This window comes from Engraulis encrasicolus, chromosome 8 (genome assembly GCF_034702125.1).
Source record: "Engraulis encrasicolus isolate BLACKSEA-1 chromosome 8, IST_EnEncr_1.0, whole genome shotgun sequence".
In the NCBI taxonomy this organism is placed as follows: domain Eukaryota; kingdom Metazoa; phylum Chordata; class Actinopteri; order Clupeiformes; family Engraulidae; genus Engraulis; species Engraulis encrasicolus.
In genome coordinates, this window is record NC_085864.1 from 55,689,211 (window position 1) to 55,712,400 (window position 23,190).

General features: G+C 41.3%; 2 protein-coding genes across 2 annotated transcripts in view; both read left to right on the plus strand.

Moving 5' to 3' along the window:
* The window catches only part of LOC134454007 (uncharacterized), a 102,235-nt gene extending 90,963 nt beyond the window's left edge, over positions 1–11,272 (plus strand). Inside the window, exons 13-16 of the mRNA XM_063204748.1 lie at positions 1,259–1,375; positions 2,681–2,797; positions 9,516–9,632; positions 11,140–11,272. Coding sequence (XP_063060818.1) covers positions 1,259–1,375; positions 2,681–2,797; positions 9,516–9,632; positions 11,140–11,272 — 484 coding nt within the window. The remainder of the gene's footprint in view (positions 1–1,258; positions 1,376–2,680; positions 2,798–9,515; positions 9,633–11,139) is intronic.
* Positions 11,273–15,390: 4,118 nt separating this feature from the next.
* Positions 15,391–17,457, plus strand: LOC134454008 (NLR family CARD domain-containing protein 3-like). The gene is made up of 3 exons (XM_063204749.1): positions 15,391–15,596; positions 15,687–15,729; positions 15,790–17,457. The coding sequence occupies exons 1-3, from the start codon at positions 15,391–15,393 to the stop codon at positions 17,332–17,334; spliced, it is 1,794 nt and encodes a 597-aa protein (XP_063060819.1). The 3' UTR covers positions 17,335–17,457.
* The last annotated feature ends 5,733 nt before the right edge of the window (positions 17,458–23,190 follow it).

Sequence of the window (23,190 nt, forward strand, 5' to 3'; positions counted from 1 at the left end):
TTTCACCAGGTTGAGCTAATAGGACTAGATAGTACAATCCCTTAACTAGTCAGCATTGGTAAACGGCAATGGCTAGAGGGGTAAACCCTTCACTGGGGTCTTCAGGTTGGCACCTTCATTGTTGTTTCGTTGATAGGCCCACGACTCCTCTAAAAGGCTCAATGGCAATGCCTGGCATACCAGATGTGCCCCCTTACTCTGCTTTTACCCCTCGGTGGTCATTAGGCAAACCTAGGCAATTGCCCAGGGCCCCCACCAAATCTGTCCTCCAGAGGGGGCCCAACTGTCACACCAGTTGCGGTGAACACACACATAAATAGGCTTGATCTTTACTTGTGACTTATATAAAGCAATGGAAGATATATATGAGACAAAACACTAAACTATCACCAAAACACATAATTTTGTATATAGGCCTATGTAATGACTTTTTAGGACCATGTATTTATATTTTGCCTAGGGCCCCAAAATGGCTAGATCTGCCCCTGTGCTGACCATAGGACCAGATCTGGCCAGAGATTAGTTCTCACAATGTCAGGCGGCTTCTTTACCATTCATCTTGCATTCCCCAATCCCGGGCCCAACCTAAGAGTTTTACTCCCCAATATTGTAATTTATTGCACAATGTTATCTATTTCATTCCACAGTTATTTTCCAACATACTTATAAAGTTTTGGATATGCTGTTGTTGAACCAGGTCTTTATTTGGAAAACCATAAAAAACAGGACTCTGCATGAAAGGGTTAAAGGGACACTGTGCAGGAAACGGTCAAAAAAAGGTACTGCAGCTATGCTTCTCATTGAAACTGGGTTGCCTAATTTGATATTTTCATGAAAGTTTACAGAGTAATAAACAAATATTTTGTAGTATGGCCCAAGTAAAGTCATTTTTGTAGCTAAAAATAGCTATTTCTGAAAATTCAAAATGGCGGACCATAGAGAAGATCCCCCTTTTCATGTATGAAAAGTGCAATTTTTCCAGTCATATTGAATACTTAGAATTTGATGGTGGTTGTAAGTATTCATGAAAAAGGTAACATTAGTGAATGGGTATTATGAATTCTGGAAATAAATGACTAAAAATCTTACACAGTGTACCTTTAAATAAACATAAATAAACCAATGAAATCCTGTGAGGACGTTTGGCCCATTCTTGCATTGTAAATTCTTCTGTTCCAAATAGCATGTAGTTCGAGTGTGATTTTGGTTTTAGTACTCTTGAAGAACTTTTGGACTACTTTGTATGTGTGTGATCCAGCCCCATGCAGCTTAAGAGACCCCCTTCTCCAGTGCCGAGCTGTGTGTCCATGAAGAGTGACCAGTCCATGGAGCAGCCTCTTCGCTTTGGAGCAGGAGATGTTCCTGCTGGTCAGAGGTGGGTATCAGTCTGACATTCACACAGGAAATGAACTGACCACTACAGTTTCACCAGGTTGAGCTAATAGGACTAGATAGTACAATCCCTTAACTAGTCAGCATTGGTAAACAGTTATGGCTAGAGGGGTAAACCCTTCACTGTGGTCTTCTGGTGGGCACCTTCATTATTGTTTCGTTGATGGGCCCATAACTCCTCTAAAGGGCTCAATGGCAACACCTGGCATACCAGATGTGCCCCTTACACTGCTTTTACCCCTCGGTGGCCATTAGGCAAACCTAGGCAATTGACCAAGGCCCCCACCACATCTGTCCTCCAGAGGGGGCCCAACTGTCACACCAGTTGCGGTGAACACACACATAAATAGGCTTGATCTTTACTTGTGACTTATATAAAGCAATGGAAGATATATATGAGACAAAACACTAAACTATCACCAAAACACATAATTTTGTATATAGGCCTATGTAATGACTTTTAGGGCCACATATTTATATTTGGCCTAGGGCCCCAAAATGGCTAGATCTGCCCCTGTGCTGACCATAGGACCAGACCTGGCCAGAGATTAGTTGTCACAATGTCAGGCGGCCTCTTTACCATTCAACTTGCATTCTCCAATCCTGGACACAATCTAAGAGTTTTTCCCCCCACTATTGTAATTTATTGCACTATGTTATGTATTTCATTCCACGGTTAATTTTCCAACATATATATTAAGTTTTGGACATGCTGTTGTTGAACCAGGTCTTTATTTGGCAAAACTCTAAAAAACAGGACTCTGCATGAAAGGGTTAAAGGGACACTGTGCAGGAAACAGTCAAAAAAGGTTCTGCAGCTATGCTTCTCATTGAAACTGGGTTGCCTAATTTGATCTTTTCATGAAAGTTTACCAAGTAATAAACAAATATTTTGTAGTATGGCCCAAGTAAAGTCATTTTTGTAGCTAAAAATAGCTATTTTTGGAAATTCAAAATGGCAGACCATGGAGATGATCCCCCTCTTCATGTATGAAAAGTGCAATTTTCCCAGTCATATTGAATACTTAGAATGTGATGGTGGTGGTAAGTATTCATGAAACAGGTAACATTAGTGAATGGGTATTATGAATTCTGGAAATAAATCACTAAAAATCTTACACAGTGTGCCTTTAAATAAACATAAATAAACCAATGAAATCCTGTGAGGACGTTTGGCCCATTCTTGCATTGTATTTTTTTCTGTTCCAATTAGCATGTAGTCCGAGTGTGATTTTGGTTTTAGTACTCTTGAAGAACTTTTGGACTTCTTTGTTTTTGTGTGATCCAGCCCCATGCAGCTTAAGAGACCCCCTTCTCCAGTGCCAAGCTGTGTGTCCATTAAGAGTGACCGGTCCATGGATAAGCCTCTTCGCTTTGGAGCAGGAGATGTTCTTGCTGGTCAGAGGTGGGTATCAGACTGACATTCACACAGGAAATAAACTGACCAAAGGTGTAGGTTTGGCTCGAAAAGTGGTGGGGACATTAATATGGCTAATTGTCCAGGTATGCTTTTTCTGCATTATATATGTGAAAAAGTGGTGGGGACAAGCTAGGTTTATCTCAAAAGTGGCATGGACATGTCCCCACCATCCCCCCTCTAAAATTACGCCCATGAAACTGACCACTACAGTTTCACCAGGTTGAGCTAATAGGACTAGACAGAACAATCCCTTAACTCAGGGGTCCCCAAACTTTTTTCTCTGGGGGCCACATTATCGTTCCTGACTGTGTTGGGGGGCCGGGATCAATCATATGGGCTGTATACTCGGCCACGGCCAGTTATAGCCATAATTTCAAGCACAAAATAGTTCATCATTACAAGTGATTTACAAAAGAAGTGAGTTCTTCACGTTTTTCCAATTTGAAATACCACAGGTATTCCTTTTATTTTCTAATAACAACCATGTAAAAATAGCAGGGAAAGGTTAGGAAAATATGGTGATTGAGTTTATGAGTGATACAAGAGAAAGGGAAGGCCTGTTTAACTTTCAGTGAGATGAGAAACTATCAAGACAAGAAACTTCTGGTCATTCACACTAGGTTAGTGAAAATTACAAACTGTAGGAAGGCCTATTGATAAGTTATAATTAAGTGCATCATACAGGTCAAATAAACTGAATGCATTGAAAAACAATTAAATTACAGAAAGAGCAACAACAAACAGAACTTCATTGCTCTATAATAGCTCACATGTAGATCATTAAATCAATTTGACCAATAATAATATATAAAACAAAGTTTGCCATGACCATTATATCAACAAACCTAAAACAGTGATTTATAACCCTTTGAAATAGGAGATTGAGATGAGGGGCAGTGCAGAGAGAGAGAGAGAGAGAGAGAGAGAGAGAGAGAGAGAGAGAGAGAGAGAGATGCTGAGAGAGATGCTGAGAGAGAGAGAGAGATGCTGAGAGAGAGAGAGAGAGAGAGGAGAGGAGAGACAGAGCAATATGCACTCGGAAGAGAGTAACAGAATAACAGAGTAACAGAAGTCAGCAATATGTGCAGTGAATTTGTACTTGCTGTAACCAAGGTGGGATGAAGGATGGATGGGCAGGTAAGTGATGGGCAGTGATCTTTGAGGTCAGCAGTTGCAGTCCCCTCTCTTGCTGCCTGGAAACCTGGCATAAAGGGATGAGATTGGACACATTCAGTTGAATCATAATTCTAAATATGCTGCCTGTTGTTCCTTGATGTGATTTTACAAATAGGCCACAGAGTAGCATTATTCATTAACATGCAATGAAAACAATAATATTTCATCAAAAAGCATAGTCCGTGTTTATATGCATGTTTACAGCCACATAACATTGTAATAGTTAAAATCAGTATATTTACCTATCAGTGTGAACTGTGTGCCTGCTTCTGGCTGGCGAGAAGTCCGATGTCTGGGTGTAGCCTAGTAGTTGCCAGTCTCAAAGTTTGATGCAAATGCTCATCTGAGAGTCTGTTCCTCGTTGGATTTTTTATTTGCTTCATGCGGGAAAACGTCTGCTCACACGTGTAGGTGCTGCCAAATACGGTGCACATCCTCAGAGCATGTTGTTTGATGTTTGGGTATGTGCACTCTGGTAGAGCAGCATAGAACTCAAGTAGGCTGTCAGGCTTGAATGCGTCTTTAAGGACATCACAATTCTGCAGCTCGGCTAGTTCAAACTGAAGAGAGGGAGGTGCGTCGTCTATGTCAGCAGCAAACGGGTTCTGGAACAGACGTATGTCTTTGTTGTGGACATGAAGCTCGCGGAAGCGCACACTGAACTCTCGCTGCAGCATCTCCAGGGCATTCTTGCACTTCGCAACAGGGAAAGGGGCAGCTGGTTTCTTCTCGGCGGAGTACATTTGGGTGGCAGGGAAATGTGTGAAGTCCAGCTTTTGGACCTGTCGCAGAAGGAGCTGCAGTTTGACCTCGAATGCTTTTATGTGGGAATACATGTCACTGATGAGATTCCCTTTGCCTTGGAGCTGTAGGTTGAGGTGGTTCAACACTTCAGTCACATCAGTTAAAAACGCGAGGTCCCATTTCCACCCCGGGTCCGTCAGCTCCTGTACCGTTTCACCTTTAGACTGGAGGAAGGTATCAATTTCGGGCAGCAGGTCGTAGAAACGGCGCAATACTTTGCCTCGACTTAACCATCGGATTTCGGTGTAGTACAGCACATCCTGGTAGGCAGACCCCAACTCGAAGAGAAAGGCCTGGAACTGCCTGTGTTTCAGCCCGTTTTTCTGGATGTAGTTGACACACTGCACGACCACCTTCATCACAGACGCCCACTTCAACACTTTGCAGCACAGCGCTTGCTGGTGGATCAAGCAGTGAACTTGAATCGGTGGAGCGAGACCTCGCTCCTCGAACTCGCCGTTCAAGCGCCCTACTAGCCCCCTTGTCGATCCGACCATGCAAGGCGCACCATCTGTTGTAACACTGGCAAACTTCCTCCATTGCAGACCAAGCTCGTCCATTGTTTTGCAAACTTCGGCGAATATGTTTTCACCCGTTGTTGTCCCTTTTAAACTGTTCAGAGATGCTAGCTCCTCTGATACCTCGAAACGAGCGTTAACACCACGGATAAAAATCAAGAGCTGTGCCGTGTCCTGCACGTCATTACTCTCATCCATGGCTAAAGCAAAAAAACAAAATCTTTCGCTTTCTCTCTGAGTTGGTCAAGGACGTTTTCCCCCATCTCCTCAATTCGCCTAGTCATGCTTTGTGCCGAGAGACTCACCCCTCTGAAGGTATCCGTCTTCTCGGGGCACACTTCCTCAGACACAGCCAGCATCATAGCCTTCCCGAATTCACCGTCCGTGAACGGCTTGCCGTGAATAGCCAGTAGGTTAGCTGCTTTGTAGCTGTCTCGGACAGCAGCCAGGTTGGCCCGTGATTGACGGAGCAGGGCATCCTGCTGAGCTGCTAGCCCACCTTTCAGTCGCCGAACTTTGTCATCTCTCGCTGCCCCTTTCAAGCTAGCATACTCCTTGTGACGGGTGTCGTGATGGCGGCGAATGTTGTATTCTTTAAACACGGACACGTTTTCTTTAGGCTACATATAATACAAATGGCACGATCCTTCCATGGAACAAAAAAATAATCCCTGGTCCATTGTTCATTAAAAACCCGACACTCGCGATCAATTTTCCTCACTTTACTGCACGCCATTGCACTGCTGTTCAACTGCTGCTATTCTCTGCGCATGACTTCCTCGATCAGTGAGGTGGCAGAAATTCGGTCATAACGATAAATCAAAAAAATAATACATGCAATTATATAAATATTTATAAATGGTTAATACAAATATTTTAGTGTTATCTAAAACCAAATAAAAAATATATAAAAAACTTTTTTTTTTTTTTTTTTTTTTTTTTTAATTTTTGCAACTAGTTGCAGAGAGGTGGAGGGCCAGTCAAAGAGGCCAGGCGGCCCGCGGGCCTTAGTTTGGGAACCCATGCCTTAACTAGTCAGCATTGGTAAACAGTTATGGCTAGAGGGGTAAACCCTTCACTGTCGTCTTCTGGTGGGCACCTGCATTATTGTTTCGTTGATAGGCCCATGACTCCTCTAAAAGGCTCAATGGCAACGCCTGGCATACCAGATGTGCCCCCTTACTCTGCTTTTACCCCTCGGTGGTCATTAGGCAAACCTAGGCAATTGCCCAGTTCCCCCCCCAAATCTGTCCTCCAGAGGGGCCCCAACTGTCACACCAGTTGCGGTGTACACACACACACACACAAACAGGCTTGATCTTAACTCGTCACTTATATAAAGTAATGGAAGATAAATATGAGACAAAACACTAAAATATCACCAAAGCACACAAATACAGTATATCTATGTAATGACTTTAGGGGCACATATTTATATTTGGCCTATGGCCCCAAAATGTCTAGATCTGCCCCTGTGATGACCATAGGACCAGATCTGGCCAGAGATTAGTTGTCACAATGTCAGGCGGCCTCTTTACCATTCAACTTGTTTTCTTCAATCCTGGGCACAATCTAAGAATTTTACTCCCCAGTAGTGTAATTTATTACACAATGTTATTTATTTCATTCCACAGTTACTTTTCCAACATACAGTAGTATTAAGTTTTGAACACGCTGTTGTTGAACCAGGTCTTTATTTGGCAAAACACTAAAACACAGGATTCTGCATGAAAGGGTTGAATTAACATTAATAATAATAAATAAACTGCTGTGACGAATTTTGGCCCATTCTTGCATTGTAAATTCTTCTGTTCCAAATAGCTTGTTGTCTGAGTATGTCAGCACACACGACAGAGGGGCCCCAACTGTCACACCAGTTGCGGTGAACACACACACACACACACACACACACACACACACACACACACACACACACACACACACACACACACACACACACACACACACACACACACACACACACACACACACGCACACACACAGGCTTGATCTTAATTTGTCACTTATATAAAGTAATGGAAGATATACTATATGAGACAAAACACTAAAATATCACCAAAACACACAATTGTATGTCTATTAGGGGTGGGCAAACATGAAAATCTTTAATCACATTAACTCAATGACTTTCTGTGATTAATTGTGATTAATCACATAGCGCGCGAAACTCCCAAAAAATAAAAAATAAATAAAATAAATAATAAATTAAATGAAAATATCTTATAAATTAATAAAATAAAATAATTAATAATAATTTGCATATTCACTGTGTAGATAACCTATATAGGTCTAATACAATATATCTCGGACCGATATGTTTCAGACAATGGAAATGTAGGCTATTTGCCAACCTATCAGTATAAATTATATAGTAGGCTATATGCCTAAATCAAATGTAGGCCTAGGCCTACTAATGAAACAAATGATTGCATACAATATTACACAAGGGCTATTTAAGATTGTATGCTACTGAAACTGATATAGTAGAAATTAGAAACTCAAATTAGGATGGTGTACATGGGCCTACACGAAGAAAAAAAAAAACTTGTCGCTTAAAAAAACAGGCAACAGGCAGGCGTGCGTCTGTGAGATATGTCCCGCCTTCTCTCACTGTCAAAGACTCTCCCACATTCTCTTTTATCTGTCGCTATTATTTAAGATGTTTCAGCGACCAGAGACTAATTTACATTAATTAACTAATGACAGCAATTACATCTTTCAAAACAAGAACAGGCACTCGGTAGAGCGCAAACCTTCGCCTACGCCACTTTTTTTTTTCTGGCCATCTTCAGAGTGTGGGGCATAACATTCTCCAAATTTTGGTGTTAGTTTCATTAGATTTTTGGCCCAGTCTTGACCTCTTATTCAATTCAGCATGCACACGTTGTTCTGGCATATAGTGCTTGGCAAAGAAAAACGTTTTTGACCTTTTCGTGACCTTGACCTTTGACCCAATCACTCCCAAAAAGCAATCGATTGTTCCTTGGGTCATGACCAATCATCCCACTAAATTTCATAAAAATCGGCTCAATTTACGTTTTTGACCTTTTCGTGACCTTGACCTTGACCTTTGACCCAATCACTCCCAAAAAGTAATCGATTGTTCCTTGGGTCATGACCAATCATCCCACTAAATTTCATCAAAATCGTCTCAGTTCTGTCTGAGTTATACGAAGTACAAACAAACAAACATATTCACAAATAAATACACAGCGGTCAAAACATAACCTTCTGGCGAAGGTAACAAAACATAACCTTCTGGCGAAGGTAATAATAACGTTGACATGACTAACACTATCTTAAATGCTGACAAGGTTGCCGATGTCGCGAAATCATTGCCTACCATGTGGATGCAGTCTACTATGCATGCGCAGCGCCATGTAGAAACCAAAACGTTGCGTGAGGAATTTTGATCAGGGCTTTAGTAAGTCCGTGTGGCGTTATTGACAGCTGATAGAAGGCCAGCATTACAGTAGACTACCTTTTCATGCTGACCGTACAATAGACTAACCTTGCGAGCTGCAAAGGCGAGCCACACACTGCTCGAGAGTTGCGCAAGGAGGACTGTAGAACTGTGTACCGAAAATGTCCTTTCAGAAGTTGACGTCCTTCTGTAGGCTATGCTTGTTTTGTTTTGCCGACTTTTCTAGACATTCTTCTTCTCTGTCAGCAGTCACTGGAAGCAGCAACAAGCGCGCTGACGCTTTCAAAATAAAAGCCATGAACGACGGTCATAAAAGGCAAAAAAAAAAAACTCACGAAAAAAAACCTGTTGCGTTATAGCGTGAACAAAATTGTCGGGCGATATTGTCCTCAATAGTTAACGCACCGTTAACGCGTTAACGTTGCCCAGCCCTAATTTTTTAGGGCCACATGATTATATTTGGCCTAGGGCCCCAAAATGGCTAGATCTGCCCCTGTGATGACCATAGGACCAGATCTGGCCAGAGATTAGTTGTCACAATGTCAGGCGGCCTATGCAAATGTGTGGATGTTTGGCCCATTCTTGTATTGTAAATTCTTCTGATACATATAGCTTGTTGTCCGAGTATGGACGTTCTATGTCAGCACCCACAACAAATTCTCTATGGGATTGAGGTCCAGACTCTGTGCAGGCCACTACAGTATTTTGGTTTTAGTACTCTTGAAGAACCTTTGGACTAATATGTCTTTGTGTAATTCAGACCCATGCAGCATAAGAGACCTCCCTCTCCAGTGCCGAGCTGTGTGTCCATGAAGAGTGACAAGTCCATGGATTTGCCTGTACGCTTTGAAGGAGGAGATGCTCCTGCTGGCCAGAGGTGGGTATCAGTCTGACATTCACACAGGAAATGAACTCACCACTACGGTTACACCAGGTTGAGCTTATTGGACTAGATAGTAAAATCCCTTAACTAGTTAGCGTTGGTAAACGGTTATGGCTAGAGGGGTAAACCCTTCACTGTGGTCTTCTGGTTGGCACCTTCATTATTGTTTCGTTGATAGGCCCACAACTCCTCTAAAGGGTTCAATGGCAACATCTGGCATACCAGATGTGCCCCCTTACTCTGCTTTTACCCCTCAGTGGTCATTAGGCAAACCTAGGCAATTGCCCAGGGCCCCCACCAAATCTGTCCTCCGGAGGGGCCCCGACTGTCACACCAGTTGCAATGAACACACACACAAAGATACTGTTGATTTAATCTGAATTTGTCCCTTACATGTATTTTAAGTAATTTCTATTTCATTCCACAGTTACGTTTTCCAACACATTGCTTAATTGTTGTATGCATTCATTTCAGAGAGCAATGACAAAACAGACTGATTTTCAACTAGAACTGAAATTGAAACAGCGTACGTTTAACTGTCAGGAAATTGTATTTTGGGGGGAAAGTGTGAGAGACCTCAAACTTTTGACCAGTAGTGTGTATTATTTAAATGAAAATGATATATATTTATTATTGTACTTGTGTTTTATGTAACATCAATTCTTGTCCTGGGAGTAGAGATGAATCTGGCTCAATTACTGTATATGTGCATCGTCCCTGTTAACCATTTCATCTTCACGCAGCAATATTTAACCGTCAAGCGACCGGCCTTGTAGCTAAGGTCTGGCTCAATTACTGTATATGTGCATCGTCCCTGTTAACCTTTTCATCTTCACGCAGTAGTATTTAAAAAGTCCCATGCAAATGCCAATCCCACGTCCTCCAATCACGGGGACCACAGGCCTCAATTAAGAGATGTGACTTTTTGAGAGGTGGTTTTTGACCGTAGCGAGAGTGGGGGCTTGGTGAATGTTAGGTAGACTGTTCTACAGGGTGGGAGCAGCAACACCAAAGGTCCTGGACCTGGGGAGGATCTTTACCAGAGGACTTCAGGCACCTTGATTGGGAGTTGAGCTGGAGAAGATCAGAGAGGTACAGGGGAGCAAGAGCATTGAGTGATTTGTATGTGAGGAGTAAGATTTAGTAATTAATGTGTGACTTCACCGGGAGCCAGTGAAGCTGCTTGAGTGTGGGGGTAATGTGTTGCCACCTCTTTGAGTCTGTGAGGACCCTGGCAGCTGAGTTTTGGACATGCTGTTGTCGGTTTAGTTGGCAAACTACTAAAACGCACCCTCTGCACGAAAGAACGTTTGGCCCATTCATGCATTGTAAATTCTTCTGATCCAAATAGCACATAGGCCAAGTGTGGACCCTCACTGTCAGCACCCACTCCAGATTCTCCATAGGATTGAGGTCTGGACTCTGTACCGGCCACTCCAGGATTTTGGTTTTAGCATTCTTGAAGAACGTTTGGACTAATTTGTGTGTGTGTGTGTCCCAGCCCCATGCAGCAAGAGAGACCCCCCTCTCCAGTGCCGAGCTGTGTGTCCTTGAAGAGTGACCGGTCCAAGGTTAGCGGGCTGAACTTTGGAGGAGGAGATGTTCCTGCTGACCAGAGGTGGGCATCAACCTGACATTCACAAAGGAAACACACTCACCACTGACCTGGCAAGCCAGACTCTAACATTAACAACTTAGTAATCAACAAGAGTTTTGCAAGTTTATCAATTTCATATGTCATGCACATGCATAATGCCTCTTTCATTTAAAGAAAAAAACATAATTTTCATCACATGCTATAGCTTTGTCTATAATGCGTGTGTGAATGTGTCTGTGTGCATGAGCGTTTAATTCAGTGTTTAAATGAGCATTCTGTTTTTTATTTGCTCTATTGGTATGGACTGACCCTACTTTGATGATGATGTGGGTGGGAGAGGTTATATGACGTCCACAAAACAATAATCCAGGTGCCAGACATCAGTGTTAGATAGTTTTAGAGAGTGGTATGCATACTGGTAAAGGCTAGATATACAGTATATTAGGTGTAGGTCTGCATATTAGGCTATACAGTATATTAGGTGTAGGTCTGCATATTAGGCTATACAGTATATTAGGTGTAGGTCTGCATATTAGGCTATACAGTATATTAGGTGTAGGTCTGCATATTAGGCTATATATACAGTATATTAGGTGTAGGTCTGCATATTAGGCTATACAGTATATTAGGTGTAGGTCTGCATATTAGGCTATATATACAGTATATTAGGTGTAGGTCTGCATATTAGGCTATATATACAGTATATTAGGTGTAGGTCTATATAGTGGTAAAGGCCATATAGTTGTAGATAGTGAGAGAGCAGTCTGCATATTAGGCTATATATACAGTATATTAGGTGTAGGTCTGCATATATACAGTATATTAGGTGTAGGTCTGCATATTAGGCTATATATACAGTATATTAGGTGTAGGTCTGCATAGTGGTAAAGGCCATATAGTTGTAGATAGTGAGAGAGCAGTCTGCATATTAGGCTATATATACAGTATATTAGGTGTAGGTCTGCATATATACAGTATATTAGGTGTAGGTCTGCATATATACAGTATATTAGGTGTAGGTCTGCATATATACAGTATATTAGGTGTAGGTCTGCATATATACAGTATATTAGGTGTAGGTCTGCATATTAGGCTATAGTATATACAGTATATTAGGTGTAGGTCTGCATATTAAGCTATATATACAGTATATTAGGTGTAGGTCTGCATATTAGGCTATATATACAGTATATTAGGTGTAGGTCTGCATATTAGGCTATATATACAGTATATTAGGTGTAGGTCTGCATATTAGGCTATATATACAGTATATTAGGTGTAGGTCTGCATATTAGGCTATAGTATATACAGTATATTAGGTGTAGGTCTGCATATTAGGCTATATATACAGTATATTAGGTGTAGGTCTGCATATTAAGCTACGTATATATACAGTATATTAGGTGTAGGTCTGCATATTAGGCTATAGTATATACAGTATATTAGGTGTAGGTCTGCATATTAGGCTATACAGTATATTAGGTGTAGGTCTGCATATTAGGCTATATATACAGTATATTAGGTGTAGGTCTGCATATTAGGCTATACAGTATATTAGGTGTAGGTCTGCATATTAGGCTATATATACAGTATATTAGGTGTAGGTCTGCATATTAGGCTATACAGTATATTAGGTGTAGGTCTGCATATTAGGCTATATATACAGTATATTAGGTGTAGGTCTGCATATTAGGCTATATATACAGTATATTAGGTGTAGGTCTGCATATTAGGCTATATATACAGTATATTAGGTGTAGGTCTGCATATTAGGCTATATATACAGTATATTAGGTGTAGGTCTGCATATTAGGCTATACAGTATATTAGGTGTAGGTCTGCATATTAGGCTATACAGTATATTAGGTGTAGGTCTGCATATTAGGCTATACAGTATATTAGGTGTAGGTCTGCATATTAGGCTATATATACAGTATATTAGGTGTAGGTCTGCATATTAGGCTATATACAGTTAGGGCCATAAATATTTGGACATCTGCACAATTTTTATCTTTTTGGTGCTGTACACCATCCCAATGGATTTGAAATGAAACAAACGAGATGTACATTAACAGCAGACTTTCAGCTTTAATATGGGGGTGTTTGCGTCCAAATCGAGTGAACTGTGAAGGAATTATGACATTTTCTATCAGTGCCACCCCATTTTTAAGGGACCAAAAGTAATTGGACAGTCTAGTATTTATACATCAAAATTTCAATTTTTAATTATTTGGTTGCAAATACTTTCCAGTCAGTTACAGCCTGTAATTTGCAATCCACATACATCAATAGACACTGGGTTTTATCTCTGGTGATGCTATGGTGAGCTCTCTATTGCAACAGTCTTCAGTTCCTGCTTATTCTTACGGTATTTTCCCTTCAGTTTTGCCTCCAGCAAGTGAAATGCTTGCTCAACCGTACTCAGGTGAGGTGATTGACTGGGCCATTGAATAATATTCCACTTTTTTGGGGTAGAAATGACTTAGTGGCTTTCAGATGAAGCTTTGGGTCATTGTCCATCTGCACCGTGAAGCATTGTCCAATGAGTTCAGAACCATTAGGTTTAATATGACATGATAATATAGCCTGAAAATCTTCAGAATTCATCCTGTGGCTTTTGTCGGTAGTCCTCATCATCAATAAATACAAGGGGAAAATAGTATTGACAGATATGCATGCCCACACCATGACACTACCACCACCATGATTCACTGATTGGGTGGTATGCTTTGAATCATGAGCAGTTCCTTCCCTTCTCTATACTCCTTATTTCTTCCCATTACACTTGTACAAGATGATTTTTGTCTCCTCTGTCCATAGGATGTAGCTCAAAACCTATACAATCTTTTTAAGACGTTGTTTGGCAAAGCCAAATCTGGTATTGCTATTTCTGATGCAATCAATAATTTACATCCTTTAGTAAACCCTCTGTATTTCCTATGGTGAAGTGTTCCTCAATGTTCTTGATCTTTTTCTTGATTGTTGCCTTGGACATGTATCCACCGTTCACCTGGACACTGTTCTACATCTGGCCAACTGTTGGGAGATGGGTTTTTGTTCACCAGATACAGAATATTGTCTGTCATCCATAGCATTTGTCTTCCATGTCTGCCAGGTAATTTGGTGTTACTTTTTTTCCAACATTCTGAACTCTTGAATTAGTCGTATTCAATGTTTCCCCATCTCTCAAATGGGTTTGTTTTGATTTTTTTCAACCTTATGATGGCTTACATTACTGATGGTGACAGGTGGACTTTGGATCTCATGGATATTCCGTAAAAATATATGGAAATGCAAATGGAACACTACAAATTAACTCCAAGAGCTTGTATTGACATCTTGGTGATGGTGTAGTAAGGGAATAACACACATCTGACTGGAAAATAGCTGAAAAGCCTACTGTCCAATTACTTTTGATCCCTTGAAAAGTGGGCAACACACACAAAAAACGTTGCGATTTCATTCCTGTTTGTGCGATATGGATTTTAACACCCTCACATTAACGCTGAGAGTCTACAGTTAATGCACAGCTTGTTTGTTTTATTTCAAATCCATTGTACTGGGGTATAGAGTGGAAAAGGATGATAATTGTGTTGCTGTCCAAATATTTCTGGCCCTAACTGTATACAGTATATCAGGTTTGGGTCTGCATATTAGGCTATATATACAGTATATTAGGTGTAGGTCTGCATATTAGGCTATATATACAGTATATTAGGTGTAGGTCTGCATATTAGGCTATAGTATATATACAGTATATTAGGTGTAGGTCTGCATATTAGGCTATATATACAGTATATTAGGTGTAGGTCTGCATATTAGGCTATAGTATATTAGGTGTAGGTCTGCATATATACAGTATATTAGGTGTAGGTCTGCATATTAGGCTATAGTATATTAGGTGTAGGTCTGCATATTAAGCTACGTATATATACAGTATATTAGGTGTAGGTCTGCATATTAGGCTATATATATACAGTATATTAGGTGTAGGTCTGCATATTAGGCTATATATACAGTATATTAGGTGTGTAGGCTAGGCTCAAGCTAATACAGTAAGCAGACCATTTTCTCACAGTGGGAGAGGTTTTATGACATCATAAATAATTTGTTTTTTTTCTTTCTGCACACTCTTTCTATTCTGGTCCACTTAGTATGGAGATTCAACAGGCCCACAAATCCCACCTGCTGGAGAGGTCCAAGTGTCTGATGGAGGGACTTTCACATCAAGGAAGCTCCACACTGCTCAGAAAGATCTATACAGACCTCTACATCACAGATGGAAGAGGATGCGGGGTCAATGAAGAACATGAAGTCAGACAGATAGAGAGGGCATCATGGAGAAAAGCAGCACAAGGAATGTCAGTCAGCTCCACACAGTTCATCGCAGGTGGGGGAGGAGGATGGGGGGGCTATGAAGAACATGCACTCAGACAGATGCAGAGAGACAGGCCAATAAAATGCAGTGACATCATCAAACACATATCTGAAAAAGTAAGTCAGGCATCTAATGAAGTCGAGCCTTCATCTAAAGAAGTCAATCACATGGCTAAGCAAGTCAAACCTATTGGAATAGTGCTTACAAAGGGAGTGGCTGGCATTGGAAAAACTGTCTCTGTTCAAAAGTTTATTCTGGATTGGGCAGAAGGAACATCAAATCAGGATGTCGACTTCATATTTCCACTTCCTTTCAGAGAGCTGAACCTGATGAAGGAGAATATCATCAGTCTAGTTGATCTCATTAAGTATTTTTTCTCAGATATGAAGAGACCAAGACCAAGTTTAGAGCACAGAGTCATGTTCATCTTTGATGGTCTAGATGAGTGTCGACTTCCTCTGGATTTTCGTTCCAACCCAGATTGCTGTGATGTGACAAAGTCAGTCCCAGTGGACGTGCTGCTGACAAACCTCATCCAGGGCAATCTGCTTCCGTTTGCTCTCCTCTGGATCACCACCCGACCAGCAGCAGCCAACCAGATCCCCCCAGAATGTGTGAACCAGGTGACAGAAATAAGGGGATTTAACGACCCACAGAAGGATGAGTACTTCAGGAAGAAGCTCAGTGATGAGAGGCTGGCCAGCAGAATCATCGATCACCTGAAGTCATGCAGGAGCCTCTTCATCATGTGCCACATTCCAGTCTTCAGCTGGATTTTAGCTACAGTAGTAGAGAGAACATCAGATGGATCAGGGAGTGTAGAGATGCCAAGGACTCTCACTCAGATGTACACACACTTCCTGATCATTCAGGTCAGAATTAAAAATACCAAATACACCGAGCTGGAAGAGAGAGACGAAGAGATGATTTTCAAACTGGGCAAACTGGCTTTCCAACAGCTGGAGAGGGGAAATCTGATCTTCTATGAGGGAGACCTGAGAGAGTGTGGCATTGATGTCACAGAAGCATCCGTCTACTCAGGAGTGTGTACTCAGATCTTCAGAGAGGAGGCTGGACTGTACCAGGGGAAAGTGTTCAGCTTTGTGCATCTCAGTATTCAGGAGTTTCTGGCAGCGTTATATGTGTTCCTCTGCTTCATCAGCAGAGAAAGGAACATGTCTGACCAACAGCAAGCCTCTGAGCTCTCTGCTCTGTTCAGGGCAGCAACGCTTCAGGACCTACACAAGACTGCAGTGGATCTGGCGTTACAGAGTAGGAATGGACACCTGGACCTTTTCCTCCGCTTCCTCCTGGGCCTCTCACTGGAGCCCAATCAGAACCTCTTAAACCAACTAATGGCACAGACCAAAAGCCAATCACAAAGATCAGAGCAAACAGTTCAGTTAGTCAAACAGGAGATCAGAGGTCATAGGGAGCCAGACAGAAGGATCAACCTGTTCTACTGTCTGAATGAGTTGAATCAGCATGCTGTAGTGGAGCACATTGACAAGAACTCTGGAACTCTGACTGTAGAGATGCTCTTACCAGGACAGTGGAAGACTGAGAAGTTTACGTTCAAGACTTCAACAGAGTATCTGGATGGGTTTGACCTGCAGAAGTACATACAGACACCAGAGATGGATCAGACTGACCTCCTGAGCCCAGATGACGTCCTCCAGAAGCTGACTGATGTGTTCACATCATCCACCTCAGCAGAGTGAGTTCAACTTCAACTTTTCAACTTTATTGTCCCCAAAAGGGGCGATTAGGTGTACACATCATCCACCTCAGCAGTGTGAGTCTGTCTGTCTGTCTGTCTGTCTGTCTGTCTGTCTGTCTGTCTGTCTGTCTGTCTGTCTGTCTGTCTGTCTATCTATCTATCTATCTATCTATCTATCTATCTATCCATCCATCCATCCATCCATCCATCCATTTATCCATCTATCCATCTATCCGTCTATCCGTCTATCCGTCTGTCTGTCTGTCTGTCTGTCTGTCTGTCTGTCTGTCTGTCTGTCTGTCTGCCTGTGTGTGTGCGTGTGTTGTAGTTTTAATTAGTGATGTAAATCGGTTAAATATTAATTGCCATTTTAATTGCATATATATGTCTGATTGAAATCATTTTGATACTGATGTTGAAAGATAGTCTGGGTTTGTTCATTTTTCTTTAATCGGAAACAAGGAGTGTCACAGACACTGACATAATGGCATATGGTTACAAAAATTAATGGGGAGATAAACAGATAACAAAATAGTAAATATGGGCACAAAAGACTTTCTCTCTCTCTCTCTCTCTCTCTCTCACACACACACACACACACACACACACACACACACACACACACACACACACACACACACACACACACACACACACACACACACACACACACACACACACACACACACACACAGAGATATTTACTTTCAGTGACAATGTCTCATGTCTCAAATCTCCCATTCACACAGGGCGTACATTTTCCATGGAGCAGTGTGGGGTTAGGTGCCTTGTCCACCTTGCCACCATTGAGCATTTTAAATGACGTATAAGATCAGCTGATATATTTGCAGACTACTGCATTCATAATGATATACAGTATTGCTTAGTGAGAAAACCAATATATTTATTAATGACAGCCCTGACATTCATAATGAGAATTTGCAAGTGTAGCTGCTATAATGTGGACCTAGCGAAGAGGACACAAGCAAAGATGGCAGACTTTTTTTCTTGCAACAACCATTAATAAATCTTCAAGTTGCTCAAAACTGTTTTCTTTGTCTTCAGAGGGAGTTAGTATTCAAAACAAACTATTTGGGGACTGTTAAGAAGTATGAACAGCTCATCAAGCAATTTGTTTTGCAGAAGCACTACAGTTAGCTGCCATTTCCCCTCTGTAATATACTGATTGATATTGACATTTATTGTGTGGAGCTAGACTCTTGTTATTGTCATGTTACATTGTAACAGTGCCATCTGGTGGCACTTGGCTCTCTCATATTCCCCAGATGTGTAACGTGTGGGCCGTCTGTCAAATGGAATAAAAGAAACCAGTCGTGTTTGTAGTCCATCTCCTGGTATATTTTTTTTACTGGTATGGATATATTATCAGTAAGGGAATTGTGAGAACCTAAATATATTACACCTTCAAAATAGCTAGCAGCTAGATATAGTTTTGTTACACCAGTTTGTGTCTGTGTGGGTGTGTGTATGTGTGTTGTTTAGGTGTCAGTCTAGTTTGGATGTTAAGTTTGTGTGCGTGTGTCTGTGTCTGTCTGTCTGTCTGTCTGTCTGTCTGTCTGTCTGTCTGTCTGTGTGTGTGTGTGTGTGTGTGTGTGTGTGTGTGTGTGTGTGTGTGTGTGTGTGTGTGTGTGTGTGTGTGTGTGTGTGTGTGTGTGTGTGTGTGTGGTGCCAATGTGTAGGTTGTCTAACTATATTCTGATGTCTCTCCCAGGCTGGAGTGTCCTCTGTCAGGGCAGAGTTGTTCCTATATGCTCTCTGCCCTGACCTCACACTCCTCAAGTCTCACACAGCTGAAGCTGAAGGGCACAGACTCATCATCACGATTACCATCATCACTGAATGTGTCGTCTCCAGCTGGGTGTCATCCAGACTGCAAGCCCTGGAAGTTGAGGTACTAAACATTCACTCTACACATCCCCCCTCTCCTATTCAAGATCTCAGTCAGAACAGACAGATAACAGGCAACATGCCGCAAACAGAACCAGACCAGTCTTTGAGTTCTCCTCCAACTTAAGCTGTTCTCATAACTCTGATTAAATGTTTTGGTATTTTATTTACCGCAAACTGTGTCTTGACTTTAAACGGAATAAACAAATTCTTGTGACTCCCTCGTAAGGGACTATATAGTGAAGAACAGAAGCGCTTTTCTACAGATTACAAAGTTTAGGTGTGTGTGTGTGTGTGTGTGTGTGTGTGTGTGTGTGTGTGTGTGTGTGTGTGTGTGTGTGTGTGTGTGTGTGTGTGTGTGTGTGTGTGTGTGTGTGTGTGTGTGTGTGTGTGTCTGTGTGTGTGTGTCTGTGTGTGTGTGTGTGTGTGTGTGTGTGTGTGTGTGTGTGTGTGTGTGTGTGTGTGTGTGTGTGCGTGTGTGTGCGTGTTAATTTAGTCAACTGAGTCCCATCTGAAATGCAGGGAAAAATAATAATTGTCAAACTCCATCTAAGGTGCATATAAGACCACCTGGTGAATATGCTGAGACAGAAAGCGTCACTATCCTGTCATGTATCTGTTGTTCTTCATGGCTTTGTTATGACAAAACACTGATGGGAAAATAGTTAACCAATATCGTAATTTCACGTGAAATCAGACACTTTGGGACCCGACCGACTCATATTTCAATCATACTTGGTGTCAGATTCACACAAATGCAGTTTTGACGTGTTACCTTGCTACTTAACAGGCACAGCAAGTATGCCTGAAATCTGTGTCTGTCGGGTCCCAAAGTGTCTGATTTCACATGAAATGACAGAATATCCAGTTAAAATGCTAAATCCTGTCCTGTATTTGTTGTTCTTTTTCACACTGCTGTGTTCATGACGAAGAGGCAAACCACTGATGGGAAAATAGTTCATCTATATCCAGCATGCTAATTGACATCTAATGAAAGAGGGTTTCGATCATTAATGAACGAGGGTTCTTTCAGATTCTGGTGCTTCTTGCAGACATCCTTTATCACGTAATGCCCAATTGTGCAGCTAAACAAAGCATTGCTGATACTCTTGGTGTATAAATAAGGAAATGCCCGTTATGCCAGATGGCCAGTCCAGCCCTGCTCTTGGTGTATACAGTGGTGCTCATATGTTTACATACGCCAGCAGAATATACACTTTCTTGGCGATTTCTCACAAAATATGAATGATTACACAAAACCTTTTATTTCACCCATTGCTAGTGACTATCTTAAGATATGTATTAGCAATTTCCTGTGTTTACTCTTTCAAAAGCATGTTCACAACCCAAACTACCCAAATGACCCTGTTCAAAAGTTTACATACCCTAGTTTCTGATGCTGAATATGGCCCTGTTTAACATCAGGGACCGCTCTAAATTGTTTGTGGTAGTTGTGGATAAGGCTCTCAATGTTCTCAGATGACAAAACAGCACATTCTTCCTGGCAGAATGGTTGTTTCCTATAATATTTTTGGGTGTCTTGCTGGAACCTCACATTTGAGGTTTCCCCTGAATGGCTCAATGATGTTGAGATCAGGAGAGTGAGACGGTCGCTCAAAAACTTCATTTTATTCTTTCTGAAGCTAGTGACGGGTTGATATGGCTTTCTGTGTTGAAATATTGTCATGTTGGCATGTCCAAACAATGGACCATGTGCAGTTTCAAGGCTGATGTGTGTTAAGTTTCCTCCAGTATTTTTCACAGGGCAATATATTCATCATTCTGCGAGTATGGATCAAAAGTATAATGCATTTGTAACTCAAATGTCCCCATGAAATCAGTGGTCCATGACCATGTTTCACAGAAAGGTATGGTGTAACTTTCATCATAGGCTCCATTGACTGTTCTCCAAATGGTACTGTTAATAGTGGCCTAAAAAAGTTCCATATTGATCTCATTTTTCCAAATGACTTTGTCACAGGCATTTTGATGCTTCTCATTGTGCTATTTGGTGTATCATATGCAAAATAACATGTTTGCATTTTTGTGGTAATGGCTTTCTCCTGGCAACCCCCAACAGCCCATCTTCCCTCAAGTGCCTCTTTCCTGTACAGTTTAAAACATTTTTTCATGTTGTCCTATATTTCACCTGAAGTTATTTTTTGGTTGTCCTATGCTTCCTGAACAATTTCCCTTGCAATGATCATTGCAATGCAATGATTCCCTTGCCCATTGGCTTGATTCCAACCAAACTCCTCATATTGCATTTCTGAATTGAAATTCCAACAGTGCCAACATGACAATATTTCGACACAGAAAGCCAAATCAACCCGTCATTAGCTTCAGAAAGAATAAAATGAAGGTTTTTGAGCAACCATCTCACTCTCCTGATCTCAACATCATTGAGCCATTCAGGGGAAACCTCAAATGTGAGGTTCCAGCAAGACACCCAAAGATATTATAGGAAACAACCATTCTGCCAGGAAGAATGTGCTGTTTTGTCATCTGAGAACATTAAGAGCTTTATCCACAACTACCACAAACAATTTAGAGCGGTCCCTGATGTTAAACAGGGCCATATTCAGCATCAGAAACTAGGGTATGTAAACTTTTGAACAGGGTCATTTGGGTAGTTTGGGTTGTGATCATGCTTTTGAAAGAGTAAACACAGAATATTGCTAAAAAATATCTTAAGCCAGTCACTAGCCATGAGTGAAAAAAAAGGTTTTGTGTAATCCTTCATATTTTGTGAGACATCGCAGAGAAAGCGTTTATTCTGCTGGGGTATGTAAACATATGAGCACAACTGTATATAAGGGCTAAACATGTCATGCCCCAACCTGCCATGCCCCAACCTGCCAGGAGATGCCGCCACGATTCCTTGCCACACAGACTCTGAACTCTGAGCACCCCCTGGACAAACTCTGCCTCTGCCTCTGCCTTTGCCTCTGAAGACTTTTCCGTTGTGAACTTTTGATGTACTCACCATGGTCGTAAGAAAATCCCTTTGTTCTATGTTTTCATGCTGAAAGACTTTATTTTAAGAAACCTGAAAAGGAAGAAAAACAAAACTTTTTGTTCTTTACCAACCGTCCTATGAGGAAGAAGATTTATGTTTGAACTCACCTGTGTTTACTTTGAAGATCTGTGATGAAGAAAGAAGATTTATGTTACCATGCAAATGCTTACCTGAACTATTGTTTGAAGAGCTGTGAAAAATAAAACCTACTCATTTGACCCTGATCTTTTGTCTCCTGCGTTAGTGCTCCGTCATCATTGTAACAAAACAAAGCATTGCTGATACTCTTGGTGTATAAATAAGGAAATGCCCGTTATGCCAGATGGCCAGTCCAGCCCTGCTCTTGGTGTATAAATAAGGGAGATGGAGAGAATGTGTTGATACTCTTGGTGTATACATAAGGGAGATGGAGAGAATGTGTTGATGCTCTTGGTGTATACATAAGGGAGATGGAGAGAATGTGTTGATGCTCTTGGTGTATACATAAGGGAGATGGAGAGAATGTGTTGATGCTCTTGGTGTATAAATAAGGGAGATGGAGAGAATGTGTTGATACTCTTGGTGTTTAAATAAGGGAGATGGAGAGAATGTGTTGATACTCTTGGTGTATAAATGAGGGAGATGGAGAGAATGTGTTGATACTCTTGGTGTATAAATAAGGGAGATGGAGAGAATGTGTTGATGCTCTTGGTGTATACATAAGGGAGATGGAGAGAATGTGTTGATACTCTTGGTGTATACATAAGGGAGATGGAGAGAATGTGTTCACATCTCAGAAATGCAGGTGCTGAAGCACACAGATGAAAACTGAGTAAATATATGGCGAACATAGACATACATGGCACTGAAATTTACAGACTGACATCAAAGTGCAAAACAGGACAAGTAACAGTGATGGTCCAATACCTATACAGTGATGAAGTAATGAAT

Bases quoted from the DNA above. Each gene is read 5' to 3' on its own strand.
- LOC134454008 (XM_063204749.1), top strand. From the start codon at position 15,391: ATGGAGATTCAACAGGCCCACAAATCCCACCTGCTGGAGAGGTCCAAG. The intron at 15,597-15,686 runs GTCAGTCAGCTC...GCAGAGAGACAG, and splicing joins AGAAAAGCAGCACAAGGAAT to GCCAATAAAATGCAGTGACA. The intron at 15,730-15,789 runs GTAAGTCAGGCA...CACATGGCTAAG, and splicing joins TCAAACACATATCTGAAAAA to CAAGTCAAACCTATTGGAAT.